General features: G+C 41.9%; 2 protein-coding genes across 2 annotated transcripts in view; both read left to right on the top strand.

Annotated features, from left to right (window-relative positions):
• LOC117824329 (5-hydroxytryptamine receptor 1E) overlaps nucleotides 1–12304 on the top strand; it is a 35503-nt gene extending 23199 nt beyond the window's left edge. The window contains exon 2 of the mRNA XM_034699794.1: nucleotides 10943–12304. Within this exon, the coding sequence (XP_034555685.1) occupies nucleotides 11014–12147 (1134 nt within the window). The 5' untranslated portion in view covers nucleotides 10943–11013 and the 3' untranslated portion in view covers nucleotides 12148–12304. The remainder of the gene's footprint in view (nucleotides 1–10942) is intronic.
• A 3559-nt stretch (nucleotides 12305–15863) lies between these two features.
• znf292b (zinc finger protein 292b) overlaps nucleotides 15864–21050 on the top strand; it is a 29560-nt gene continuing 24373 nt past the window's right edge. The window contains exon 1 of the mRNA XM_034699161.1: nucleotides 15864–16068. Within this exon, the coding sequence (XP_034555052.1) occupies nucleotides 15904–16068 (165 nt within the window). The 5' untranslated portion in view covers nucleotides 15864–15903. The remainder of the gene's footprint in view (nucleotides 16069–21050) is intronic.

Below are 21050 nucleotides of genomic sequence, written 5' to 3'. Positions count from 1 at the left end.
TCATTTCATTTCCTTGTCCCGTTCATTTGTCTTCTCCTTCCAGTGAAATGTTTGTCATGGTCACTTTGGCGCAGAGCGCTGTGATTCCAGACGTTACTGAATATCAGAGATGGAATCTGACTTTCTAAAGGTCAGCGTCGTCCGTCTGTGTTTAGGCTGAACCGTGCCCCGATGCTTGATGGCGGGGATATGCCAGAATGTCGACACTTTTATGATGATGCAAAATCTCCCCTGCAATCTCGGCCCCATAAAGGTCGTCTGTTCTCCAGGTGAGCTGACAGCTGAGTAATGGCCCTCACTGGCGAGCTCTCCAGGCTTGACCAGCTGCTCTGAGAATGATTTAGAGCTTTAGTCCCTGAAGTATCGCTCTGAATTTACCCATGTTGTAAAAGACGGTGTCTTATCAGAGGCTGAATAACAGACACCCGCTGCTGACTCGTCCCCTGCAGAGATGGTTTCATTTTACCCGACAGCATCTTTGTGTTGCAGTGGACGCGCTGAAAGAATGAAGAGATATATTTGGGTGGATAAAAATTCTCCCTTCTCGTATAAAGAAAGCATGTCTTTAAGGGGACGTCAGCTTGAACTGATGATATAATTGATTTGAATAGACCTCAGGACATGGTTTATATACACTGTCAGAGCTGATTAGTGCTGTGACAGCTGGGATTTATTCAGGGATTGATTGGAGTGACATGTTGCTATTTCTGTTCTAACAGGCAGAGAAGTGTATAAAAAAGATCTGTCATTCTGAACAAACTGCTCTCTGCAGAGCAACAGTCAGAAAACTGAAAGAAAACGACTGAAGGAAAGATAAGAAGTGAACCAGTGTGGATGGTAAACATCACACTCGGATGTTTTTATTTCTGCTTTGTGTAAAAATGTTTAGATTTAATAAAACTGAGAACAATGAAGGCTGGAGCACCAAATTTAAGTCACCAAAAGCAAGCCAAGGCTTCCAACTTTCTCCGGATTTCATTAAAGGTGACAAAATCTAAATGTTTACGATGTGGTGACGATTAAATGTTGTTTATAGCTGGCTGAGCTGAACTTCTTTATTCAGGTTTCTGTTATTCTTGTTCTTCACAATTCACAAATAAATGATGACACGACCTCCCACCAGAGCCGGGAAACCTGAATCCAGTCCTCTCCTCTGTGCTCCACCGGTGTTGTAAACAATGACTTCATGACATCATATAAAATTTGACGACTTGTCCCCACATCTTATAAAAGTGAAGTCAAAGTACCCTCCACAACACCATCTTGTGCTGTTGAGTCTGAGCCGTAGGGATCAGCTCGCAGAGCCACAGTATCCTTTCTGCTCCTTTCTGAAACCAAATCACACATTAAACTAAGTCCATCTGTCAGGTTCCCAACAGATTCTTGTGTCAGCATTCGTAATCATGGAAAGTTCCTCATATCCTCTCTCTGTTGCTCCTCTATCCTGATAATATGATGCATACAGAGCTACACGAGCTGTACTTGTCATCAAAGCTGTCATTCATGGTGTTATACCCCTTTATAAGACTTCTAATGAATAATTAAAAACTGATGTTTCAATTATTCAGTTGAGTAAACAATAACACAGTTAGCATCATATGTTTTGTCTAAGCTGTAGTAGCAGCCACCGCCACTAGCCGAACTAATGTTTTACTACCTCGATGTAAACAAGCACAGATGTCAGATGTGGTCTCTACGTGATGTGGTTTGTCAGTATGTTGATCTAGTAAATGGAGGTAAAGTTGTATGTAGGCTGTGTCTGCTTAAACTAATATTGACAGGAACAATGATTAACCAGCACAGGCATGTGTAGGACTGAAGGCTGGGGGAGCTAGCTCTGCTAGTGTTAGAAACACTCTGCAAACCAATTTGACATTGTTAGCTGCAAACCCTGTATCAGTGGCGGTTCTAGACAGATTTTACTGGGGGGGCCAGGCTGGGGCCAAGGGTGTTGTCAGAGGGACACATTCAACCCTGACAAAAGAGACTGAGGGCAGGTGATGAGCATGTTGACCATACCTTTGTAATGACTTAGAACTAGGTAGCGCTACGCAGACATAATTTAGCATTGTTTTATAGCATAAAAATGCATAGTATTTTCTCAGCAAAGAGTGTGTATTCAATCTGTTCATTACTACATGGATAGAGCTTTCACAATAACAGAATTTCAGAAAAATCTAACAATAATAACTCCTGCTTTGATATCACTTCATCAGAGATTTAACTCTTGCACACTCAAAATGAGTGCTTGTACAGAAAAGGTAATTGAAAGTCTCAAAATGAGCATTCATCATCGAGTGGTGTGTGTATCTGCAGAGTCTGTGCTCTCTGTCTGTCTATTTTCATTTTCATACTTATTTCGTACTAATCATTGTGCAGTGTTGTAAAGCTCCCTGTCAGCAGTCTGCAGGCCAGGACTAATAAAAGTCATACATAGACCAGGTGACTTTGCGGTCTGTCTCCTCTGCTCTCTGTCTCTTTGAAACAGACATAAATGTAACATGTGCATCTTATAAGACGCTAAAGACTGAACATAAAAGTAATATTTGCTGACCTGTTTATGGGGAGAGATAGCAGTGTAATGGCAAATTTACATTTATGCACATTTACAAAAAAGTGACACCAAAGCTTTTTTATTGTATAATATTTGTTTTGTGTGGAGGGGGGGCCACAGGGGGTCCAGGTTCAGTTTTACAGGGGCACTGGCCCCTGTTGGCCCCTCCCTAGAACCGCCACAGCCTGTGATCCCGTGTTATGCCATGTTGAATACATTGTGTCTTCATTGAACCGTAATTTGTGTTTACCCTAAGTATGTGTCTGATAAATAAATATGTGAAACAGCATTATGATTCAGTAATGAGTCCTGGTCATGTCCTGAGAATAAGACGATTCACATGCCACGTTCACCTGGCAGATTGGGAAAAATAAGGCTTGATATGAGGAAAAATTTGATGCCAGAAAGTAAAATTTCTTCATTAAGTTTCTTGAAATGAGATACATCCGATTTCAGGAAACTGAATAAATCAATTTCAGAGACGTTCTTGTTTGGGATATCTTGAAATAAGATTTACATACAGACCTGTTGGGTCAACCTGGCTCACATTAAGTGGAAAGAGATGTTTTGACTCAAAATTAGACAAATGCACTTTGTAAGATTTTAGGATGTCTGCAGAATCAGGGTGAATGGGCTGGGGTGGGCTGATATGAGTGTAGAGGGGAACTGTGGGAAATCTTGTGGGACCTTGTGGGCGTCCCTGAAGACATCATGCCTTTAAAAATGAGAGTCTGACCTTCATGTCTCATGTGTGTGACCAAAAGAAGAGTCACTCATCCAGATCAGGTCAGGCCAGTGATGAATGATGTCACCTTTAAACTAAAAATGGGGACATTTTTTTCAAGTTATGCTTTAAATATCATGTTTACAGATACAAGGAAATAAAAACTTTTGTTTTTTATTATCCTGAACCTAAGCCTGCTTTTTTTTTTTTTTTTTTTTTTTCTTTTTTTCTTTTTCTTTTTTTCCTCTTTCCTCTTTTCTACTCTTGTCTGCATATATATTTCTGGTTTGTGTCATGTTTGTCACAAACTGTCAAATATTAATGCAATTTATTCTTGCAGCAAAAGAAAAGAAAGAAAACTTTTTTCTTCTGTCTTTGTGACTGTGTGCATGTGACCATCACCATCCCTCTTAGAACTCTGGCCTATCTTTTATTGACAGCTAATATCATGTTCTGTAAAAGAGGGCGTGCACACCTAGGTGGGCATAAAAAATAAAAAATAAGAGAAAGTAAAAGAAAGATTACATAAGGATATACAAAGAGACAGGGAAAGAGAAGGAGAGAGAGACCTAAGACACTTAGATGGAGAGGGACCATCTCACCATGACGCCAAAAAAACTCCCTGCGGTGATGCTAATGATTAAGCAACCCTTAGTGTCCACAATCATTACTGAAGCTTGGGTCGCAGAGGGTTGCCGCCGTGCTTTGTTCTATTTGTGTAAGAAGACCACCACTGGTGCAGATGATACCACTTGGGTCAGATCAGCCGAGCGGTTCAGCCCAGCACCCGGGCCGCGAGAGCAGTCAGACCGAAGGACCCAACCCGCCGCGGGAGACCCAGGCCAGGGGACAAGCCAAGGACCCAGACCGGAAGCAAACAGGTACCGCCGGAGCACCCAGGGCGACCCCCAGGTCACCCAGCAGGAGGAAAGGGGGGCGAGGGGGGAGAGATCCTGCAGCCCCCCCAAGGAACACCCCCACAACACCGCCCCCACAGCCCCCCAAGACAGAGCCAAAGGAGCCACCAGGGCCGAGGGGGCCCAGCACCAAGAGCAGACAGCCAGGCAGCCAGGCAGGACCAGGACCAGAGCCCGCCAACCGGCGCGCCGGAGCAGGGGGAGGGCGTAATTATTTTCATTAACTGAAGCATTCTTAAGAAACAGCTTCTGTACCCAGGTATCTTGATTTTAATATGAGAAGTGTTCTGGTTTCTGTTTGTAATCTGAGTGGTATTATTGTCCAATTACATATCAGCAGGCTTTGGTGTATGAGGGAAAAACAGTCTATGTGGAGAGCAAAAGCAGGAGGACCACAGTCCACCATTATGACATTGTTTGTAATATATCAATGATTTATTTAAAGAGATATCTTCACGAAGAGCAGCTAACAATCTGTTCTTGATCAAACATTTACACTGAGACACAAATCTGCTTGATGCTGTGTCACTAAAGACAATCAACAAACATTGAAAAGTTGTTTTCTTCTCCTCTTGAGGATAGACCTGGAGAAGCTTGATTTATAAAATCAACTTTGAATGAATCTGCATAATGATGATGTGTTTTTCCAGCAAACTGAGACCTTCTGAAAATGAGTAAATCACAAAACTATTAGTTTCTTTTTCAGGTTTGCACCCCTGAAGTAAGCCAGAGTGAAGCCTCTTACTATTTACAGTGAAACTGAGACTCACCAGAAACAGATGGACTTTATTACTCTGGGGAATGTGATGGACAAATAAAAGTCAGCTTTGACTTTACTTACATATGTTGAGGAGCAAATTGAACACAGTCAATCAAAGTCAGGCTCCTTAGATCGTGAAAGTGCTGCTTAACTAAAAACTTAATTTTAAGGAGGAGGAGGAGGAGGAGGAAGAGGAGGAGGGGGAGTAGTGAAGAGCTTTGGGACTCAGCCTGTGTCTATAACAACCAGAATCTTGAAATGAAAGGACAGCAGACTCCTCCACACAGCTCTCCTGTTCAGTTGTTCTCAGAGGGATAACTCACAGATGACTCATGTTGGAGAGAAGTGGATTTTTGTCCAATTTTTATTTCTTCACATGCGTTAAAACCTTGATTACTATAAAAGAGAAAAGGTTGAACTAACTGTGCAGAATTTAACTTTGAGTTCAAATAAGAGATTCATTCATTGAATCTCGCAGTCAAGACAACACAGAGATGGTTCGTGCATGCCAAACATTCGTCTCACAATTCCTCCAAATTCTGAAATTAAATTGTGTTCACCAAGAACATTTGATCATCCAAATCTTACAGTGGAAAGAAACTCTTGGATGTTGGACTTTGAACCAGCTATTCATGATTTCATTGGACAGTTCTGTGGTTGCTTGCAGTATAAGATGGAAGAGAGGGGCTGCAGGCTAAGCCAAAGCTAAGTCCTCACTGGCAGTTTGCTACCTTGCATTATGTCAATGTATGGCTTCAGTTACACAACACTGAGCTGTGTCTGGAGAAAAAGATTTATGAGCTGAAACTCTTGAATTTTAGGCAAACTGGGCTCAACAATGTTGCATTCACACATTATACATTATACACAATCTCACCCGTAAAAGGGGCACTACCGTCTATCAGAGGGAAATTAATCAAATATGATTAATTTAAGAATTTAAATCATCAGTCTCTATCTTTGGGCTTAGTCATACGTCACAATGACCAATTTTGATTTTGAAATGTTTGAACAGACAAATTACTTTATGATTCATTAAGTTTTAATTTTAATAAAATGATAATTAATAGTTTAATGAATAAGCACATCACAGATAATGAATAGGTTAGATGAATAACAGACAAGAATACCTTTAAGAGTTGTAGGCAGTCATAACTTAGTGAGAGCAGGAAAAAAATGATTTCGCTTGATTATTAAAGATGCTTATCTACAGAATCAGATAAAAATCTCTAATTGGGGATTTAGGGAAATTACAAAGATTCATTAACCTTCATCAGCTTTAGACCAAAGCTTACTGGTTTTTCGGAACCATCAGTCAGCCAGATTCTTCACCCAATGGACCGAGAAGTGATACACCGTACAGGAGAGGAGATTGACTCCGCTGGCCCGGGAGTAGACGCCTTCGGTTCTGCTGGGTGGTCACGTGGTCTCGTGGTCACGTGGTCACGTGGTCTCGTGGTCACGTGGTCTCGTGGTCACGTGGTCTCGTGGTCTCGTGGTCACGTGGTCTCGTGGTCACGTGGTCTCGTGGTCACGTGGTCTCGTGGTCTCGTGGTCTCGTGCTTAATGCTTGTTCAAAGTTGAGGATTTCAGAGTTTCTTAATTGAACTCGTTGATGAACTTCAAATTAATTTTGTCGACCAAACTGTGATGCTTTCCACTTTTAAATGGAGCTTAGATTTGAATACATTTGGAAATGTCTGAAAATGTTGCCCTCACAGTCATTTCTTGAAGTGCAGGAATTTTGGCAGATTTACAGCTGTGTGTGTGTGTGTGTGTGTGTGTGTGTGTGTGTGTGTGTGTGTGTGTGTGTGTGTGTGTGTGTGTGGGTGTGTGTGTGTGTGTGTGTGTGTGTGTGTGTGTGTGTGTGTGTGTGTGTGTGCTTGAGTGCGTGCGTGTGTGTGTTTGTGTGTCTATCTAACTTTTATGGATCTTTATGTTCAGAGATATAAAACAGAAAACAAATACATTCGGCATTCAGGATCCTTATTAAAGTTCATTGTTTTTCCTGCCCTCCTTCTGGCAATATCAAAGAGTTATTTGATGAGGGAAGTATTTTATCTCCACATCTGGTAAAGGAGCAAAACAAAAAGAGGAATGAAGAGGTATGAAGTCAAATCCCCTCCTTGGGCAGGGTTGTCACCTGAGTTTATTGGGTTCTTTACCTCTGGTCGTGTAGAGAGGTTCCTCAACACCTCCTCAATTGTCCTGGAGGAGGGAAACAGAATTTTTACTCAGGTTTCGTCTCCGGCAGTAATCCTGTTAGAGGTCCTTTGAACTCAAACAGAGGATATATCTTTCCTGCAGTCTTCTGTGGAGTGTCCTTCCGTGGTTAAACACTCAAAAGCTCTGTCCTCACTACGACAACAGTGGAAGTGGAAGAAAGATTTTATGTGAACAGTTTCATTAAGAGAAGTTATCCCCAAGACTGATGGCCTTCACGCTATCAAAGTTAAGAGCAGTTTATCAGGTAGAGAGTAACATCTATCTGTGTGACTACATTACGATGAAGTGGCAACCCCCGGTCTAAATATATGAGGCCAATGCAGAAGATGCAGTTCATCGAGGATCCACTTGAGGCTGGCTCCAGAAGTACCAGAAACCACATACACACCAATTCAAAGAAGCCGATCTTTACAGCAGAAATAAACATGTTTACAGCCAAGTACAAAAGACGAGTGCAGTCTGGATAGCTCATTTCTCTATCAGCACACACTGTACTTCAAAGAAAATAAGATTATGAGTTTTCCATTATGAGAGGCACAGCTGACTTGATTGACAGGAGGGAACTCTGCAGCTGTTGGCGAGGAGGCTCAAAGCCCGCCTCTTTATGTCACACTATTTCGACCGAAGTTAGGTTGAGTTCAACATTTCCAATATGGCTGCAGCCTACGATTGGCTTCAAAACAGCGCTTCAGAAACAGATGGGTGACATCACGGATACTACGTCCTTTATTTATACAGTCTGTGGTTACGATAGGGCACGTCACGATACATTACAGCACGGCACAACACGACAGCACAATGCAAGGCAATATAATAGGATACAATAGGATACCATATGACACAACACGGCAAGACACGACATGCTACAACATGGCACAACACGACATGTCACAACGTGATATAGTACAGCATGACACGACATGGCACGATACAATACAGGACGCAATATAGCACGACATGATGCATCACGACGCAACGTGATAGATTACAGCACAGCACGACACAATATGATAAGATACGATATGATACGATAAGATACATTAAGGTGTGATACAAAACAAGTTAATAGAATACGTCATGATACACTTTATTTTCCTATTTTTCTGTGGCTGAAGCGTTGCTCATATTTGATTACCTTCACAGTACTGTTAATAAATAAAAACTGCTTAAACAAACATCAATATTTGGGGTGCTGTTGGCCTAGCGGTCTAAACATGTGCCCAATATACAGAAGCTACAACCCTTGTGGGTAGCATGTTTGATTCCAGCCTTGACCTGTCCATTAAAGGCAATTATACCCCAAAAATTTAACTTAAAAAAATAATATTTACAATATCTTATATGTCGCACAACATAAATTAATGGGAAAAAAAGAAAAAATAACATGATGCTTTTTCTCAACCACTACAGACTCCATCCATCCATCCCCCATCCTCTTTACCCGTTCAGGGTCTGGGGGACATGGATCCAAGCTGTCATTGGGCCAGAGGTGGAGCGAAGTCTTTCAAGTTTTGTAGTTTTTCAATGAGGCTCATTTGCATTTCACAAATGAATGTATAATGGCTCCTTTAAACTTGTATGAACAGCACCGGAGCACAGATGTATTCTGCTCTGCAGCACAGTCAGATACGTTAAAGCCTTTGCTTGTGCTTCTAGAAATAGACAGGATATTTTGTCTTTTGCCTAGACTCAGCAGGCACACACAACACTTATGTGATGAAGGCCCTGCATGTAGCCGTGCAGTGTTTCCAAACACCTCAGGATGACACCTGTAACACATTAGCTGCAGAAGTGCACCGCTCTACATTCTTACTAACCCAATCCCATCGTTCACCCCAAAGCCAAGAAGGCACTGAACCCTCGCTGGCTTTGATGATAACAGGTGTGCAGTGCATGAGTGTGAGGGAGGAAAGGGACTCACTTGCATAACATCATGTGCTACCTGGTGACAAGATGCACGAAGAAATAATAACAGAACATATTGATCTCCAGCGTTAATTTACATGTTTTACAGTACTGTGTTTTTATTTTTAAGCAAACTAACAAAAGTCATGAGATATTTATGTTAATCCTTTGAAAACCATAACAAACTACAACTCACTAGCAAGGACCACACCAACAACAAGATGTAAATAGACAATGCTTTATTGATTTCATTGGAATAGTGATTCTGAATGTCAGGTTGAACTTCTTGCTGTTACTGGTTTGGGGAATCTGAGAACGAAGGGGAGGAGAGGGATAGGATTGAATTTCTAAGAGAGATGAAAGAGGCGTGGTTGAGGTGTGGTCCTGCTCCTGAAACTCTGCTATATAGCATCACATGAGGAATACATGAACAAAAAGGATCAAACTGCATGTGTTCACTTACAAATAAACTTATTTCATGCTTCCTTTGTTTATATATTTTTTGACAATCTTTTTTGAATACCCCTTTAAAACAATTACTCATGTTTTTATTAAGTAAGAGGCTGGACAATCATGTCGTTCTCATGTTTTGCAATGAACTCTGGGTAAGACCCAAAATTAAGTCTGCAGAAATGTGGACTCATGGAAAATACACAGCTTGATGTTTTCTGTTTCCGAGGATTCACACACCTGACGATGTGACAGTGGGACAGCACTCACCTGGAGTGAGTGTGGAGTTTGAGACAACCATGCAACCCTGCTTCAGATATTAAAAGATAGAAACCAAACTGAGATTATTGCATCATTAATATTATTAAAACTGAGTGGTTATGCAGACAGAAAGGAGGTGCAAAGCAAGGTTAAAACAGCAGTGACTAGAAGACGAGCCTACATCATAGACTTTATAAATAATGGGCGCAGTATCCATGACGTCACCCATCTGTTTCTGAAGCGCTCTTTTGAGGCCTTTCTGAAGCGCTCTTTTGAGGCCAATCGGCAGCGGCGGCGGCGGCGGCGGCGGCGGCGGCAGCCATATTTGAAATGTTGAACTCAACATAAGTGCTGTTAAGCGAGTGTGACGTAAAGAGGCGGGCTTTCAGCCTCCTAGCCAACAGCTACAGTGTTCCTGCCTGTCAATCAAGTCAGCTGTGCCTCTCATAATGGAAAACTCGTAATCTTATTATCTTCGAAATTGCCGCCTTATGAAAAAATTCACCCCCGTACAGTGTGTGCCGATCGAGAAATGTGCTATCCAGACTACACTCATCTTATGAACCAGGCTGTAAACATGTTTATTTCTGCTGTAAAGATCGCCTTTTTAGATTTGGTGTGTATGTGGTTTCTGGTACTTCTGCAGCCGGCCTCAAGTGGATCCTTGATGAACTGCAGTTTTTAACACTTCCGCATTGGCCTCATATTTTTAGACCGGAGATTGCCGCTTGGCCTACACGTTAACTCAGTGCCACAAAAAGTTTGATACAACATTTTGAATCCCTGGCCTTCATCGGGTGTCACTATAGAGTGGAAACTTTGTTGTGGATACAATGAGAGTTCATTCGCAGGAGAGCTGCCTCTCTATTAAATCCTTTCTCCTTCCCTATCTGTCAATAATGCATCAGTTTTTATTTATTCAGCACCAGAAAGAGCAGCTCTAGACTGTTATATTATCTATTGTCCTGTTGTCTTTTTACTGGTTGTCGTGTTTTATATGATGTTTTTATGGGTTTTATTTTCCATAGTGCAGCTCTCTAAAATCAGAAAAGAATCATTGTTTTAATGTAATGAAGACTGACAGAGATGTATAATCCAATGTGAAGAATAAAAATCAGGTCTTGTTTTCTGTTTTGTCATTTCAGACTGACCTTTCACCCTTGAGAGAGAGCTGTCTCCCTGGGAGGGATTCCAGGGAGGGGCCGGCCTAGTTCACATGATGGACGTGGACTCAGAGGGCATCACCTCCGGACCAAACATCACAAACTGCTCCGCCCCCGCTGCTGGCAGCCTGCAAGCTGTCCAGTTCACAGATGGGACGGCAGTGGTGGTGTTCGTTCTAAGCCTTCTCACCCTCCTCACCGTGCTCGTCAACGGTGGCGTCATCCTCGCCATCTGCACCACCAAGAAGCTCCACCTGCCCGCCAACTACCTCATCTGCTCCCTTGCCGTCACTGACTTCCTGGTGGCGCTCCTTGTCATGCCCATCAGCATCCTTTACATCACCATGGAGAGGTGGTCACTGGGTCGGGTGGTGTGTGAGATGTGGTTGAGTGTGGACATGACCTGTTGCACCTGCTCCATCCTGCACCTGTGCGTCATCGCTCTGGACCGATACTGGGCCATCACTAAAGCCATCGAGTACGCCCGCAAGAGGTCAGCTCGCCGTGCTGCTGTCATGGTGGGAACTGTCTGGGTCATCTCCATCTTCATCTCCATCCCTCCTCTGTTCTGGAGGCAGAGGGCGAACAAAGGCCGTTTCCAACAGTGCATCATCGAGCACGACCACCTGGGATACACCATATACTCCACTTTAGGAGCGTTTTATATCCCCATGATCATCATTCTGATCCTCTACTACAGGATCTACAACGCCGCCAAAACCCTCTATCAAAAGCGCGGCTCCTCTCGGCACCTCAGCAGCCGCAGCATGGGCAGCCAGAACTCTATGGACCACTGCAGAGTCTCACACACATTCTGCGTGTCGGACATGTCCAATTCAGATCCCACCCTCACCTCTGACAAACTCCACACTGCCATCCGCATTCCGTCCTTCGAGACGGACGTGGACGGGCAGGACGAGAAGAACCAGATCTGCACCACACGAGAGAAAAAAGCAGCAAGGATCCTGGGCCTCATCCTCGGGGCCTTCATCATCTGCTGGCTGCCGTTCTTCGTGAAGGAGCTCCTGGTGGGTCTGCAGGTGCTGGAGCCCTCCCAGCTCCTCTCAGATCTCCTCACATGGCTGGGTTACGTCAACTCTCTAATTAACCCCCTGCTGTACACCAGCTTCAATGACGACTTCAAGCTAGCCTTTAAAAAGCTGCTCAGGAGAAAAGAGCATGCGTAGAGGAGGATGAGGATGTGAGGTGACGAACACTAAAGGGAATGTATGCATGTTGAACTGACTGTCTCCTGACAGTGCGGACTCTGATGTTTGCCTTTCTGCTGAAAAAGTGACGTCTCGATGAAGTATATATTCTCTGTTTTTCATAAAGGAATTATTTATGACCACTCTTCATTAATTGTATATCTTTTATTCATACACTTCTGCATTAAATTATACATTTAAAAAATGTACTCTTTTTTCAATTCTCTTTGGTACCATCATCAGATTCAGTGCAACCCTGGACTTCTCCAGAACAAGCTCAATGCAACGACAGATGTTTTATTGAATTTGACTCAACATTACAGGGAAATCTGTTGTTGTTTTAAGCTTGTCACCTTTTTAATCATTGTCTTGCTTTTAAAAGACTAAAGTTACAGAAAATTTTGAATGGCTCTGGTAGTTTTCTTCAGCCTGCCACAATGAAAAAGGTTGTTATGGCTGCAATAACACCAGATCAAAGTGTGTCCACTAAAAGTTCTTGCTTTTATCAAAGTCAGGCTCAGATTGTTATTCTACACTTCTGACAACATTAAACCCTACAGGACCCTTCATAATTCAACCTTTTTTTTAAAGAGTGAGATGATTAACCAGAAATACATGTTACATCACTCTCTTCAAAGACACCATATACTCAGAAACAGTCGTTGTAGTCACAGTTGGCAGATTGTTGATTAACTACTTCTTAAAAAGTTTGTGTGATTTATATGTAACACATATATTTCCAAACACTGGAGTCACATGACACCAAAGACGTTTAATTCTTACCCGGCAGACAATTCATGAAACAATCACAGTTGTAATGAGAGTGAGTGAGAAGTAGCTGTTGTTGTTGCTCTTGTTCTGTTGCCCCCAAGTGGCCAAAAATATATCACACTGCAATATGTGTGTGTGTGTGTGTGTGTGTGTGTGTGTGTTTGTGTGTGTGTGTGTGTGTGTGTGTGTGTGTGTGTGTGTGTGTGTGTGTGTGTGTGTGGGTGTGTGTGTGTGTGGGTGTGTGTGTGTGTGCTTGTGCGTGCGTGTGTGTGTTGAGTTTTTACTTTTATTTAATTAATATAATTCACTGTGCAGATAAGCTTTGGGGTGTTTTTAATTGGCTTAAAATAAGGATTAGATTGGATAGTTATATATATGTCTAGTATCTGGATAGTCGCAATAAAGTATATTCTTTACACTTTCTTTTTTTTCAAAGCAGGAGAGTCATTAAAAATACATAGATTTCGGGCGTCACGTTAATGCACCTGGTTTCCTGATAATGAGAACACTGATCTCCAAAAGATCATTCTATAAGGACTGTTTGCTGTCAAATCCAAACTGCTGCTGTAGCGAGTCACTACATAAATACGATTCATTTAACATCATAAAATAAAATTATTTTGCGTCTGAAGCAACAGGGAATTTTCTACATTTATGATGTAACATTTTACAAATGCTTTTTGAACAGACGTATGAATTAGACTTCCTGTAGGATTTTATAGAATAAAAGATGTTAATGCACTTTCTAATTGTTTTATCAGGAATATTGATTTTACTAATCCCACCGCTTCTGTAAAATGTTGTGGGAGATGAGGGGTGTTGTGAAAAAAATATTTACTTATCTCAGGCTAGTGTCTTTGAAAATCATAATTTTAGGCTCTGTCTGAAACACATCATTTCAGCTACTGTCTCTTGAAGGCCCCCAACAAGCACTCCATAAGCCTCCTCCACTGTTGCCATGCTACAAAATTGTGTTTCTCTCTTCATAATGACAAAAGATTTGGAGATATGTTTAAGACCCCAAATCTGACGTGTAAACTTTGGAAAGGGAATCATTTCTAGAATCAAATAATAATAATAACAATATAGTAATAACTGGTATTTATATAGCGCCTTTCAAGACAGCAAGGTCGCTTCACAGGGTCAGGTAGGGGGTCTGGGGGGTAGGTGGGGATAACACTATCTTTTGGGGAAAGGCCTTGAGGAAAAGGTGCGTTTTGACTGCTTTTTTAAAGTGTCCAGGGTTGGGGTGCTGCTGATGTCAGGAGGGAGAGAGTTCCTCAGAGTGGGGGCTACCACACCGAAGGCTCTGTCTCCAAAAGTCCGCAGCTTAGTCCGGGGGATGGAGAGGAGACCCAGGTCCGAAGACCGTAGGTTCCGGGATGGAATGTGTTGGTGGAGGAGGTCAGCCAGCTTTTGGGGGGCAAGCGCATGCAGGGATTTGTAAGTGAGGAGGAGGAGTTTATAGGAGATGCGGTACTTAACAGAGAACCAGTGGGGGTAACAGAGCAGGACGTTTCTGTTTGGTAAAAATTACATCTATCTCGCCTTTTTAAGGGGATACACCAGTCAGTGATGTAACAAATTGAGTCTTGTGTCCCTTTTGCTTAATTCTCATGTGACTCTTTGAACAAGTCTTACTCTGGGATTCCTCAAATACTAATTTACCTCACAATTTCATAATTTTAACTTTGCCCACGTTCAGTGTTGACATCCAACAATTTAAATATATATTTTTAATGAAAATATAAAAAATTATATAACCACCTCCTTTTTTATACCAATCAAATTCTTAAATATCTCACATGGGTTATTTTGTAAAAAGTTGATACCATTCAAAGGATTTCAACCTCCATAATGTCCCCACCAGTGGTGGACAAAGTACACGTCTTCATTACTTAAATCAAAGTATTGAAAGTTGCTCTGTCAGATTATTACTTGAGTTAAAGTACTGAAGTACCCGGTTTTAAAAATACTTCAGTATTCAAAGTACTTTTGAAAATGTCTCAAAACGTTGTATTTTCACAAAGAGTGCAGTCAAGACTACACAGGAGTACATTCTGTTACATCATGTTTATCTAGAAACCATTACCTACTTGAAATCTCTAAAAACTATACCACTAATAAAAACAGAAACTAAGTTACTCCAAGCACAGACACCTTAGTTTGAAATGTTCATCTGGAATAAAAGAAACGTTACATAGCTCAACACGCTTTCTCAGGTTGGACAGTGAATGTTTGTATGTTTATGCAGAGTGGGAAACAGGGAGAACATTTCAAACGATACATATCATTCTTCATTTCAAAAACCTCTAACACGGGCTGAAGATATGGACAAGGGGGCTCAGGTGGGGAATTATAGCCATCATTACCACCTCTAAATGAACAGCCTGATCTGAGTGAAATTTGCTCTGAGTTTGCTCCACATACAACTGTGGAGACACACGACATACAGGTACAACTAAACCACTGAGACAAAACAGAACTACACAAACACAGTTTACTGTCTTAGCATCAGATTTCAGAAGGGAGAAGGAAATTCATGAGCTGACTTCAAAGCTAAAGTAGTGAGTAACTAGAGCATTGATAGAAATGTTAGTGGAGTAAAAAGTAATAGTTTCCTAATGTAAAGTACAGATAATCAAAAAAAGTACTTAAGTAAAGTACTCAAGTAAATGTACTCTGTTACTGTCCACCACTGGTCCCCACTTAATATTTTTGCTCTCTTCACATAATGAACTTCCTATCTGATTATCACTGGTTTTTATTGCAATAAGAAGTTTTCCTTTGAATATGCAGGAGGGATATATACAAATATTTAATTAACCTAAAAACTGAAGTCTCTAAAGAAACTGAGACCAGCCCCGGTGTGACCTCTGCAGTTCTGACATCAGTGCGTAAACAACGCTTGGCACTAAACACGTCATCACGCAGCGGTGGTACGCGCTGGAGCTGGGTGTGAAGATGGCGGACGAGGAGGCCGAACAGGACCGCAGTCCTGAGAACGGAATCACTGAAACGCTTAGAGAACTGAGACAACGGCTTCGAGAGCTGCAAGAAGACATTATCAGAAAGAGCGATGAGTCTCCCTCCGAGTCCTCCTCTGAATTCTGTCAGGAGTTCTGCAGAGTGAGTCCTTTTTATTCACATTATAAACGAGCTAATGTTAGCTAGCTAGCGTTGATCATAACGGTCCGTCGTGTCTGCTGAAGAATTAAACCCCTGGTTTCACACATTGATACTGACTGAGCGTGGAGGGGTGTGAACTACTGATGTGTCAAGGTGTTGAGTGAAAGTGTTTGACCGAGTGAAACTGGATGTAATAAGTGTGAAAGAAGAATCACAGCTGGCAGTGAAGCTAACCTGAGCTCCCTATGCTAGTAGCTGTGTTAGCACAGTCTGCAGGGGGTTAGACCGAGGATTTCATGAGTGTAAATATGATTTATAACTTCAAACCGCTCAGTGAACACTGGATTTATCTCGACAATCACAGTGAGGATCTTTTTCCATTCCAGGGCGGTCATAATTCATAGTAATTTGCTGAATTTCGATCCAATCGGGTCTCCCTGCAGTTAGCTCAGTGTTAGCTTTAGCCTGGTCTGTTTGCCTTTATGCTCGTGCACTAGGATGTTCACATAAACACACCTCAGAGTCCATTTAAATACAGACTCTTGTAAAACTGTGAGAAGACAGGAAACAGTCAAAATAAGCTCAGTTTGCATGTTACTGATTAAAAACAGTCAAAGCTACGTTTGTGTTGCTTCCTGACAGCTCATCACATTCTTCAACATCTGAATTAAAGGCTCTTTATAATCACGTGTGTGACTTATATAGACATGTAGATTGACATGGCACGTTTCCCCAGAAAGTCTGACAGCAAATCTGTCAATAAAAGAGTAAATGTCAGTGAATCAGACTTTAGATTTTTAGTTAAGTAGGTTTTCATCTACCAGGATTTTGTCTTGTTGTTTTGGTGACACAAAAACATAAACATAGAAATAAAGATACAGAGTGCAATTATTCTCGTTAATCGATCGTTGGAAATGTTAGCAATAAATCATCAATTATGTGTTTAAAAATCTTTTTTTTTTTTTGTTCAACTAAAGGTTGGCACACATTACAGGATTCTTCAAACCTTCACACATTTAGAGACATTTAGAGACCACACACTTGATGATAACAAAAGACAGATCAAACAAGCTCTCTCTTTTCTGATCTTATAGTGTGTGGTGTGCACTACTGAGCACACCACACACTAACTGATTCTTCAGCAGAGTATCAGGTTCTTCACGCTCAATATTCCAAATCTCCCGTAGTCAAACGTGACTTCGGTGTAAACAAACACGGAGGACGGGATTTTGGTCCAGCTCTTATCTTCGTCCGTCTTGTTGTGGTTGGTTTTGGACAAAACGTTATATAAACATTCACACTGTTGCCACAAATCAACCAGTTGGTCTTCCATTTCGGAGGTCCAAAGGCGTTTTTCGGTCGCAGGAACTTTACCCCGGAACTAAGGACTTAACCCCTAAACTACATGCGTTTTGACCGGAGGAACCAGGGTCTAAATTTAGTTCAGGGGTAGATAATCTCCCCCCTGAAAAGCCCATGCTTGGGGGGTAGTACGTTTTCAAAGGTCCTGGGACTTTCGGTTGAACGTAACAGTGTTTGTTGAGTTTACACAGTTGTTGAAACACAGAGGGAGTTCCTGGGAATGCATTCTGATTTTGTTATTTAATTAAGATTTCAAAATATTATTTAATATACATGTTTTTTCTCCATACGTCACTTGCCTGATTTGCACAATCTACACGGGACTTCAGCCTGCGGTCAAAACGCAGACAACAATGGGGACACAGGAACCTTTTAGTTCCGGGGAAGTAGTTCTGGGGGCTAAAAGACCCAGGAATTCTTGGTCGAAATGCACCTCAAGAGACTCTTGTTTTCGCTGGCACCATATTTGTGTTAGTTTTACTACCTCTTCCGTCAGTCAGCTGAGTCAGCATCTTGATTGGCTTTTGCTCCGGTACACGTGACATGACACACTGTGCGTGCTCGGCTCCTCTTGGATTATCCCACACACTACAGGATTTCTAGTCGCAAATACTAAACATGTTCATTATTTACGATCCCTTCCGGGTGGCTCCAACCGGACAAAATCACTCTTAACACACCCCACACCACAGGAAAATCACACACCATGTCGTTTGCAGACACCAGACAGGCCTTTGCTGGCTTCGATCGTAAGGAGGAGATCGGGACAAAAATCAGCCCGATTATCCTGTAGTGTGTACCCGCCTTAAGTACCCACTATGTTTTTTCCACAGCAGCATAATGCAGCAACAGTTTTGCGTAGCTACTAGGGATGTAAGTTTAAAGTATTCTCCATAATTGTCTTTTGGAATTTAAAAAATCGACTGTATTGGAAACCTACGGATCATTTAAACGTGTACTGGAAGTTAACATGATGAATATCAGCGTGTGGAGCAGGCCCACAAAAAATAAGCTGTAGACATACACTACCAGTCAAAAGTTTGGACACACCTTCTCATTCAATAGTTTTTATTTATTTTAATTATTTTTGTAGATTAATACTGAAGACATCAAAACTATGAAATAATCTGGTTTTGCCATAATCTGGATTACAACAGTAGTCAAATAGGGCTATCCATTGTGTACTAACCCTACCTCTGAACAACACAACTGATGGTCTCAAACACATTAAGAAGGCAAGTCATTCTACAAATGAACTCTTGACAAGGCTCATGTTCATTAGAAACCATTCCAGGAGACCACTTCATGAAGCAGACTGGGAGAATACCAAGAGTGTGCAAAGCTGTCATGAAGGAACAGAGTCCAGTTTTCTGCCTACTCGTTCTAATGAAGAAATAATAAAGGTGTGGATTTGGTCAGGTGCCAGTCAGGAGCGCAACCTGTGTTCAGTTCTCCACCTTTGTTTATGTTGGTGGTGGCAGTCGTGTACTGTGTCCCCAAAAGATGAGCTTTTGGAAACCTGGCGCTCAGTGGCAGCCCTCAGCGGAGCGTCTTTGTCGGGCGCAACAGCTCTAAGGCTGGTTTATACTTTAGGGTGGACCCTAAGCAGCAGTGGCTGACGCGGACATGAGCACCACATACTTGTGGGTCAATGTCACGCAGCAAATCTTAGCCAAAACGCACAAGGACAGTGTGGTCTTTGTGATAGTCCAGTTGTCTTTTTCCAGTCCCGCTACGTTTTCGGTTTACTTTTTCCACAGAGTTTCAGAGCGTGTTCTGTTAATCTACAGCTGATACATGTTGCTGTTTATCATACAGACATGATTACATGAAGAATAGAGAGGAGGAGATGAAATACACAGCTGATGTGCAGGGATCCCAAAAGTGCTGTAAAAGCGGGAAATACAATGCGGCTGAGGGGACCAATCACAGGGCTTGCGGTCCGCAGCGATTCAATGTTTAGATACATCTGGAGGATGTGTGTGTAGACTTTTGCGCAGGTAAGGGAGCTACGCAGAGCTGCAGCGTAGGTTATGCCCAAACTTTTCAGCCCACGACCCCCAAAATACCGGTGCCAAAGACTTGCGACCCCCACTGTCCTTCAAAGTGATTTAATGTGGCTTCATTTAGCTGGTCTGCAGAAAATTAGCCTACCTAAATGAGCATCTGTCTGTGTTTCCTGTGCTTTTATGAATGAATCTACTGATGCTTTTGACAATTAACTGTTTACTAACCCTAAACTGAGGAGTCATCTGCAGTGTTTCCCCTAGGTCTGATTCTCTTGATTCAAATAAAAATGCCATGAACGCAAAATACAGGTCTGCATTGCACTTTTACGACGGCCCCTGAATGCACCTGCAGTGACAGGCACTCTAGACAGACAGTCAGCTCACAGCATTCTTTGATGCCAAGGAGTTGATCAAAACTTAATAAATGTATCTGATGTATCACTAAACTGGATTAAATCAAACTCTAGATGGGAGCTTTTTACAGTGAGAGCGGCAAAAACTGCAAACGTCAAATATTAAACAGACGTCCCTTGGTTGTGTCTTTGTCACTAACGCACACCGGGGGTAAAAATCATCAATGAAACTGAGACAGATCTATGGAGGTTCGTCATAGTCTCGTTTTCGTCTTGATAAAACGAGTTGTTGATGAACACTTGCTGTGATGTGTGTATGTGAGCGCACGTGTTTGTGTGTGTGTGTGTGTGCATCGGGGCAGAACTCTGCCATGTGATACAGAGAGCAGATGAGCATAATGACATCCCATCATGTCAATAAGATAAATAACATCAGGATGTTTAGTCTGTTTAATAAAAGAACAAGTTTAAGACCTGATCTATAAGAGAGGTAACCCTGAATTACTTCTGCTGTGATCTGGCGCTATATAGAAAATACAAATAACTGATCTTCCAAGGGGGGCGGGGGGCGCTGTTATTTAAATGAAGAGAATCAAAATATAGGCATCATGCTCACATCAAGAATGTTTTCTGTTGACTTTTTAGCTGGGACAGGCTGAATTATTTAACTTAAGATATTATAAAAGCAAAAGTGTTAAAAGAGCGACATTTGATAATTTTAACTCTTGGTACAACCCTGATACAGACATCTGATCGACTACATGAATTATTTTAAATAGAGAAAATGTTTTGGCAAAAATCAAAGACTAAAGCTAGCAGGAATGTTCGTCTAAAGACTAAGACTAAATCTAAAATAGCTGCCAAAGTTAACACTTGACTGCTCTGATCGTGAAAAGCATTTGAGAAACAGACTTTGAACCCGACAGCTTCATTGAACTGGTTTTAATTCCTGGGTCTGTGTGTTTCAGAGAGCAGGAGACAGTTCTGCCCTCACCATGTCTTTGTCCTCACACACCCTGAAACAGCATAATATTGGAGTCAGTGTGTCGGATTTCACATCTCATTACGGCGTTGTAGAAGAGCAAAGGCACGGCTTGTAAACACATTGTTGAAATGCCACATAGACATACTCAGACATGCACATACACACAGTCTGCTTCTGCCCTCTCAGTCCGAGGCTACACATTACCACTTTCCTTCCCCCGATCCGTCTCTTTTATTACGTCTGAGGGAAGATCAGAGGCAGAACAACTTTCCC

Source organism: Notolabrus celidotus, chromosome 13 (assembly GCF_009762535.1).
Source record: "Notolabrus celidotus isolate fNotCel1 chromosome 13, fNotCel1.pri, whole genome shotgun sequence".
Taxonomy (NCBI): domain Eukaryota; kingdom Metazoa; phylum Chordata; class Actinopteri; order Labriformes; family Labridae; genus Notolabrus; species Notolabrus celidotus.
Note: the sequence above shows the minus strand (reverse complement) of the source record. Positions and strands in the feature narration are given on the sequence as shown.